Below are 8,652 nucleotides of genomic sequence, written 5' to 3'. Positions count from 1 at the left end.
CGGTAAGAGAAAGAAGTGGAAATCGGAGAAGCCTTGCCAGGCCGCTAGATCAGAAAAGCCTTCTTGGTTCGGTTCTTGTCCTGCAGTCTAGCTTGCAAAGGAGTAGCCAAACAAAGCAGGATAAGCTGGAAACAAACCAAACCTCCACTTAGCGAGGGGCTAAAATAAATTCGAGGCTATAGACAAACGGAATGCTCCCCAGCATTGAAAAGGACCAAACTAAAGCTGCATAAGCGACAGGGATGAGTCTCCGACGCATTAGGTCAGGGGAAGTTTATCGCGTAGACACGCCTGCGGCCGGCGAACAGTTCCCAGAGGCCCCCAGGCTGCAGCCCGGTTCGGCGCCCAAACGAGCACAGGAGGGGCGCGAGCCGCGGCGCACCCCAAGGACAGCGCCGGGTGGGTCGTCGACCCTCCGTCGGACCCCTGCTCCCGTCCCCGCTGGCCCGGGCCGGGGCTGCCGCAGCCTCAGCCGGGGTGGCGGCCGCCGAGGCGCGCAGGCCGGCGGGACGGGGTTGGCAGGGACCCGGCCGGGCGGCTGGAGGGTGGCCAATCCTCCTCGCTCGAATTAAGGTGCCCTGGACGCCATGTGGGGACCAGCAGTTACAGCTTTACCCGCACCTTGCCAGCCAGTGGAACGGAAGCCCAAAGACCAGACAACCCCTCCCCTTTTGCAGTCCAGCCGGCCCGCGCTTCAGCCCTTCACTGCACATTAGGGTCCACCAAGGTGAGCCTTGCCCCAAGCTGGGGCTGCAGTTGGGCAAAGAGTCAGGTTTCTCTCCTCACCGCCCCCCGCCCCCCAGCCTGACCAAGAGCCAGGATACCCGGCACGCACATTTTGCACAGAAGGGTGGATGGTAATTTCACCATCCTGGGTTGACATGGGTGCCTGCTACCCCAAGCCCGTAGAGAGCAGAGCTGTGGGGAGGTCTCCCACAGGAGAGCTCCCCCATGTGGCCAGCCCTGTCCCCGCAGCCTCGCCTGGCCAGGCACACAGCAGGCACTGCGTAAATGCTCCCTGTGTGAATGAGGCAGGGCTTGTGACAGGTTTTCCAAAGTCCGAGGGTGCAATGGGCAGGGACATTAATTCCTAATGTTCTGTCTTTGGATCAGATCGCTGTGGCCCCGGGCCCTGGGACATGACACCCAAGGATGTGAGGGGCTCCCCAATCCCGGGAGAAATAGGTGGGCAGTGAAGCCTGAGGCTGGTGGCCGAGATGGGTGCTGGGCAGCCTTACCTTGTGCCAGGTGCTGATCCTTGGGCCCACCCAGCTCAATTGGAGCAGAAATCAGGGGCAGTCTCCCCCATCCTGGGATATTTGGAAGCTCAGAGTAGCAGCCGGGGTGAGTGGAATAGGGGTAGAGGCAGCAGGAACTGGAGAAAAAGCATCTCACAGTCGTGTGACTTGGGCCTCCTGTCCCTGAGCTCTCTGTGGACACCACATCGGGTCTCAGAAGGAGGCTGACAGTGGCAGGCAGGCCCTGCTGCGGGACTCTGGGGCTCCAGCCGCACCCCCATCCTTGGACCCTGGGTCTACAGAGCTGAGGGCCCTGGCTGCAGGGTCCCTCTGCTGCAGGGCTGGGGGGCTGGGCTGCCACCTTACTTTGTTGAGAGCTGGTGGAGCCTGGGTGTGGCCCAGTGGGGGAGCCTCGGGCACAAAGGGTGTGCTGCAGGGCCCTCCCGGAGGAGGGCATGGGCTTTGTCACCTGCTTCTCGACCCACCATGCAGCTGGCCCAGGGCGTAGGGTGAGGGCTGAATGGGACAGGGCAAAGGTCACCCATAGCTAAGGGAGCAGTGACATCACATAAGCTCCTGGGAAAAGATGCATCCACTTTGGGTAAAATACGGAACAAATGGGCAGCTGACATCAGCTGAGTCAGCTCTGGCCATAGCGGCCTGAGAATACTTAGGGGACTGCTGCTCGGTGGCCAGGGACCAGGGCACATGGGTCGCGGGGAGGGGTCTGGGGCAGGGCGCACTGCAGCTCCTTCTACCTACCCGCCTGCTTTCATTTCAGAGTTTGTGGCCACGGTCTTCCTGTTTGTGGAGTGATGTGAAACTTCTGGAAGTTAGTTCATCTTTCTGAGTGTTTGCACACCTGCCTGCTTGTATAGCAAGCTTTCTCCAGGGGAGGGGCCCTGGTTCCTGGTGCCTCGAACGTAGTAGATGGTTGATAATGTTGAACGAGGGCCTGATCCTTGAGGTCAGAGCCATGTAGATGAGGCACTCAAATCTTCCCAGAGCCGATGGGACACCACAAGGCAGCCCTGATGTCCACTGAAAGTTCATTGCAAGCTCAGTTCCAAACAGGGCCCCACAGCCTCATGAGCAGACACTGGAACGACCTCCTGGCCTCTGCACCCACCTCTGCACCGTGCCTGGGCGTCCAGTACACGCCCAGCAGCACACCTGCCTCCTGACGCTTCCCTCAGGTGCTGTCTGAATCCTGCAGGGCTTCCAGGCCATGCCAGGTGGTGCCCAGTCTTCTTACTGGTCTTCGCTGCTTGCTCTCTGCCCCACCCCCTCTTTCTTTCAGGACCCTCCCTCCGCGTGGCCACTTCTGCCTCCGCTGCAGTGCCTGGCCTGCCCCGCTTTCCCACTGACCTCCCTTCTGGTCGGTGTCCAGGACAGGAGCCCCCCCACAGATGGGGTCTCCTGCGAAGGCTGCTCCATGCTGGTCTCTGCCCTTCCCACACCCGGACACTGTCAGGACTTGGTCTTGTTCTCTGTCGAGCCCCGTCTCTCCGCAGATAGGGGCTCCCTCCTGTCTCGGGGTATGCACTTGGTGCTCAGCTTGGCCCGGTGATGTGAGGCCAGTGGAGCGGGGTCTTCAATGCCTCGGCTCTCATTTTCCCTAAAACAATTTGAAGAGCTGTCAAAACCTGTGCACAGTGTGAAGTCAACATCCAAATTAAAAAAAATGTCAATAATTGCAACGAATGTCATAGCTGGTGTGGTGTAAATATTGACCGTTTGAAATAAAGCTGTTAGTCACTCTCCTAAATGTATCCAAGAAGCTAAATACCAAAGTGGCTCTGGTACCCACCATCAACCATTTACAGAAAACATAGAAACACATTTTTCTTTACTAGTCAGAAATCCTCATCATGACAGTTTTCATTAAACTCATGATAATCATCCAATTTTGCCCAGAATTTTATTCTATTGTGACATATTTTTATGCTTGAAAGTTTCTATAGATCCCCCATCATTCTTTAAAAAAATCCTTACTTGAGAATATTGGTTTTTAAAAAAAATTGACTTTAGAGAGAGAGGATGGGGGAGAGAGAAAGAGAGAGGGGGAGAGCGGGAGAGAGAAAGAGAGAGAGAGACAGAGAGACAAAGAAAGATGGATGTGAGAGAACATTATCCTTTGCCTCCATATGTGCCCTGACTGAGGCTTGAATCCACTACCTAGGTATGCACCCTGACTAGGAATTGAACCCGCAACCTTTTGGTATATGGGACGATGCTGCAGCCAACTGAGCCACCCGGCCAGGGTCCCCATCACACTTTTTGGAAACAAATACACATGGAAGTTTTAATAAATTGAATATTTAATAAATAACTTTAAAACTATTTTTTTTTGTTTCTAATGACCATTTGACTCATTTTACATGACCTAGGTCTTTGGGTACAGTCCGTTAGAGATGGGAACACAGGACAGGAGCCCTCTGACCTGCTGCTGCCCGGGAGCCAGCGCTCCGGCCGGCTCGCGTGGCCTTCCCTGGGACCCACGGTGCTTCTGCAGGACTCGGGGGCTCCTGCAGGGGCGAGGGGTGAGGTCACCGTGGACATGGGTCCCCAGTCCAGTTGATGCCTGAACCCCCGACCACAGGAAGTGGGGACCCTCTGGTAGCCAGGGCTGGCCCCCAAAGTCACCACGTGGGTGTGGCTGGAGCTGTGAGTGGAGTCATCTGCTGCTGGTGCAGAGACAGTGTCGACATTTATGCAGTTTGAGATGGAATAAATGTACGATGTTTCCCTGGATGCGTTCCACCCTGGGGACGGTGGGGACATGGCAGCGGCCGGCGGTTCCCTGGGACACCCCGGGGGAGGGAAGCCGTGGGCAGGACACCACAAGGCTGACACCTGCCAGCTGGTGGGTGTGAGGCAGCAGGGAAGGTGGAGGACTGTGGGTGCCGTTACCCAGAGGGGCTCTGGACAGGCCCCCTTTGCTGCACCTTCCCTGTCCGTGCGCAGGGGTTTCTGGTCCTCGAACTGCTGTGGAGACCTCTGTGACATCAGGCAACGCCTTTGGATCCACAGCCTGGGGGGCTGCTGCCTGGCGCCCTTGGAGGACTGTCCCTCAGGTGGTTTATTTCTGTCACATGTGTCTGCATGTCCACAGTCCCATCCAGCACCCCTCCCTCCTGGCCCACAGGAGCCGGCACAGTGAAGCTTGGGGTGGAGGACTCCTCCTGTCACCACCCGTTGTTGTTGGGCATCCTGACTCTTGCTGAGGTGGACGCAGCAGCCTGGGTCATGGCTGAGGGATGCGCCTCTTATGCCCCTTCCTGCTCCCTGTGCCCCCGAATGGCCAGAGCACTCCGCTTTGACTTTTTAACCCTCTGAAGAGCACACACACGCATGCACACTCATCTCATGTACACAAGCACACACACTCATATACACGCATGCACACTCTCATGTAGCATGCACACACATGCACTCTTACTGCATACACGCAATACAACTCAGGCACCACACCCACTCACTAATGCACACACACCTACATGAACTCACACATGTGCACAGCTATCCAATGTACAAACATACAGCACACATGTAAGCACATTCACACATGCACATTCGTCTTTATACACTGCACGCTCACACTCACACATAACTCTTGCCCCTCACCACCCAGTCATGTGCATACAGGCAGACACATGTGCAGAGAGCAAGGAAGGGACACAAAACGTAAGGCACAGGCAGCCTGGGCTTCTATCCCGCTCCCAACCCTTGTGGGAGCTCACTCCACACGGAGCGCCTGACTGCAGCCGTGCGGTGCCCATCACGTGCCAGTGGGCCATGTCACAACACGGCTCCCCACTGGGCTCAGGAGGCCATGTCGATACTGAAGCCCTCGAGGTTTATTTAGTGCCGAGCGTCGTTGGTTTGGATGATGAGGTGCGCTCTCTGTTCTGCCAGGGCTGCTGAGGTGGGAGGGAGGCTGGGTACCCACGGGGGCGGGCCAGGGAAGAACGGCCCTGCCCCAAGCACCAGGGCACAGACAGGGCCTTGCAGGGCGGTGGGCCGCCCTCCTCGAGGGTCAGAGACGCACATGGATGCCAGTAACCAGCCTCACGAAGGGCGAACAATGTGAAACACTGTATTTTGCCTGACGGTTCTGCATCTACAGTGTGTACACAGCACAGCGTCGGGTCTCGGTTCATGTCAGCAACAGAAGCAGGTGAACAGGCAGACAGTGATGGAGACAGGAGCCGCCTGTCTGGCGGGCCTGTGAGACGCACGGGGTTGGTGGCAGGTACGGACACTGGTAAGCTACAGCCTCTCTGTCGGGAATCCCGGGAAGTGAGGCTCCTCGTGCTCAGATACTGAGCGTGGGGCCTGGGGCGCCTGACACACCCCTCGTCTCTCCCAGTGGGTGCGAAGGAAGGAGCTGCTCCGGGGGACATCCTCCCGCCCAGACCGCAGAGCACACGGGCGAGTCGCACCATGACAGCCGAGCAGAGCACTGACCCCCTGACTACCCTGCCTGTGCACGATGTGCCATGTGCATGTTGGTGGTGATGTGCGCACAGGTATAGTGCACTGTGCATGGGTGGGTGAACATGTGATGCACACACATGGCATGTACATGTGTGTGTGTGTGTGTGTGTGTGTACACATGTCACAGGGAGGGAGGGGTGGTTGTGCACGGTCTCACACGAATGTCACATCCTTCTGGGCGTCCAGGCTTCTGCCCCTGTGAGGACCCATTGACCCCAGCCATGGGATGGGGCACTTCTGTCCTCTGAGTCAGGGCTTTGTGCCCAGAGGTTCATGGAAATGCCAGCTCCTTCTCTTTGCGGGGCAGGGAACTTTATTTTTCCCAAATTCCCACGCTGGGGCGGGGATCTAGTCCTGACAGCGGCTGGCTTAGGAAATGGAATATTTGTTAAAGGGCAGTTGGGCTTTTACAGAGCCGTGGGGCCCCCTCCACCCCCCTGAAGGCCACGTGCTCCCAGAGCACAGCTGGGTGCCCCGCGTCTGTGAGGCCCTCAGCCTGCGGGGCTGGGGCTGCATTCAGGGTGGGGGCTGAGGTGGAGATGGCACGGGCGTCGGCTCCGACGTGGGGCCCAGGTTCAGAGCGCACTGGGCTGGCCAGCAGGCTGCCCGCCCCTGGAACAAGACTTAACACACACATTGAACACGAGAAAGATCAGTGTGCCTCCTGCCGCGGCCATCACAGGCGGGCAGGCCCCCAGGCGGAGGCCGGTTCCTCTGCCCGCTGCGTGGCTGGGCTGCCCGGGGACGGGCGCTTCAGGTCCACAAGGGGTGACTGTGGGCACGACAACTTGTCTGACCTCGGGGTTCGGGGAGGCAACGTGGCCCAAAGCGTCTTCCCACTTGAGTCCTTCATAACCAGAGGTCACCGGGGGTGCCAGTCGCTTCTGAGCGGCCCTGTCACTCGGTGACCCTGCCGACCTCACGTGGGAGAGGGTCCCTCTCTGCTCTGACGCTCGCCTGGGGTGGGTGGCACGGCGGCTACACAGTCGTCTCATTCTTCCAGGGCCCCGTTCGGATGTTGCCTGTGCTGTCGGCACCGTAAGGCACGGCTTCGCACACGTCGCCCTTGAGCAACCCGTTCTGGCCAGGGCCCCCAAAGGGCAGGGACTGTGTCCTCTGGAGCATCTCAAAGTGGGCGGGGCCTCGGCCAACCTCCCTGCCGGGCCGCGGGGTGCAGCCGTAGAGTGTGGGACTGATGTTGCCACTCTCGGGCTGGCTGACCAAGGGGAAGGGGTCGCCCTGGGCACAGCAGGCCAGCGTGTGCATCCCCGCCGGGCCCTCGAGCGAGCTGGCAGGGCTGTCTGTGCGTGAGCTGTGGGGGCTGCCGTCCAGGCTGGACGGGATGTGGTAGGCGTACTCCTGCTCGGCCGCGGCCGCCCTGTGCCGGCTGAAGTAGCGAGGCTTAGTTCTGCCCTGGAGGCACCGGTGCAGGTGCAGGTCGTGCCCAAACGCGTCCTCCTCGTGCAGGTGGACGTGGGCCATGTCCTCCATCAGCTGCTCACAGTGCATCTTGGCGCAGCAGGGCGTGGCCGGCGACAGGCAGCTGACGTGGCTCTGGGAGGCCTGCAGGTTGGTCATCTTGCAGTGGCCGGCCGGCGGGTGCCCAAAACCCCGTGGCTTGCCAACACAAGGCGAGTCCTGCAGGCAGGTGGCGTGCCCCAGTGCGTCCCCATTGGCGTCGAGCGTGTGGTGGGCACTGAGCTTCGAGGCCTGGGTGTCCCGGCGGGAAGGGCAGCACGACCACCAGCAGTGCCACACGTCGTCCCGCTTGGCGCAGTGGTGGATGAGCACGAAGAGCCCCAGCGTCACGCAGAAGGCGCCGTACAGGCAGCTGAAGACCATGTCCAGGAAGTGGTCCTGTGACACGGCCAGGGCCCCGAAGGTCCACGTGGCCGTGAACAGGAAGAGCGTGAAGGCCGTGGCCCGCAGCTGGGCCTTGAGCGAGTGCTCGTTCTGCAGCAGCGAGGCGGCCAGGGAGGCACAGGTGGGCGCCACGCCTGGGGGGGCCCTGGGGCTGTGGCCGGCCTCCAGCCCCGTCAGCCGATGCTGCTCGTCCGTCCGCTCCCTGAGCTCGTACCGGCGCTCCGGGTGACGCCGCAGCTGGACGTAGGTGCCCAGGAAGTACACGCAGGTGACCAGGGCGATGAAGGCCGCCGGCCCGTAGAACGCGCCCAGGCTGGGCTCCCAGGCCATCCAGCAGCTGCGGGAGGAGAGCAGGAGGAGGAGGAGCTGGTGAGGGTGTGGGGGACGGGGGGAGACAGCTCCAGGACCCCGAGGGTCTGCTGAGGGCTGTGCTGGGATCCGAGCCCAGTGTGGCACTGGCCTCCTGGGGGCAGGAGGGGTTGGCTGTGGGGCGAGCCCAGTGCTGACTGTGCCGCCTGCGCCTGAGGTGCCCGTGGAAGTCATTGCTGGGCATGGCCAACTGGCAGCCTCATGGTCAGGTGATGGGCAAGGGACCCCATCCCGCCCACCAGGGCCAGCCTGATGCACTCAGGCTGCTTTGGAGGGCCAAGGTCAGGGAGTGTCCCGGGGCACTGGAGCCTGCAGAGCTGGGGGTGGGCGTCCTGTGCGGAATGAGAGTGGGGAGGGTCGGTGAGGTCCTCTGGCCTGGACAGGGTAGGGAGGGCCTGCGGAGTCTGACCCAGCTCCTGTGCACAGCTGGGTCCACTCTGCTGGCCTCGGCCTGCTGCCCAGGTGTTACTGGTCCCCCAGGCCTCTCCCATCTCCATGAGCCGGCCCTCGGTCCCCAGGGGGAAACTGGGTCCGTTGGGAGGAGGACAGCTTTGGGCGACCAGGCCTTGTGCTGCAACTCATGGACACCTGGGACAGTCTGGCAGCCCAGGACCCCTGCCCTGCATGTCTCAGCAAGGCGCGCTCATTCCGGGCCGTGCAGTCTGTCGTCTATGAGTATCTG

The 8,652-nt window shown here is 60.4% G+C and overlaps 1 protein-coding gene across 1 annotated transcript in view; it reads right to left on the bottom strand.

The window, feature by feature from the left end:
* Positions 1-6,647: 6,647 nt before the first annotated feature.
* The window catches only part of ADGRA1 (adhesion G protein-coupled receptor A1), a 19,233-nt gene continuing 17,228 nt past the window's right edge, over positions 6,648-8,652 (bottom strand). Inside the window, 1 exon segment of the mRNA XM_006098981.3 lies at positions 6,648-7,938. Coding sequence (XP_006099043.1) covers positions 6,717-7,938 — 1,222 coding nt within the window. The 3' untranslated portion in view covers positions 6,648-6,716.

Source organism: Myotis lucifugus, unplaced genomic scaffold (assembly GCF_000147115.1).
Source record: "Myotis lucifugus unplaced genomic scaffold, Myoluc2.0 scaffold_255, whole genome shotgun sequence".
Taxonomy (NCBI): domain Eukaryota; kingdom Metazoa; phylum Chordata; class Mammalia; order Chiroptera; family Vespertilionidae; genus Myotis; species Myotis lucifugus.
This window is presented reverse-complemented; position numbering and strand designations above follow the sequence as displayed.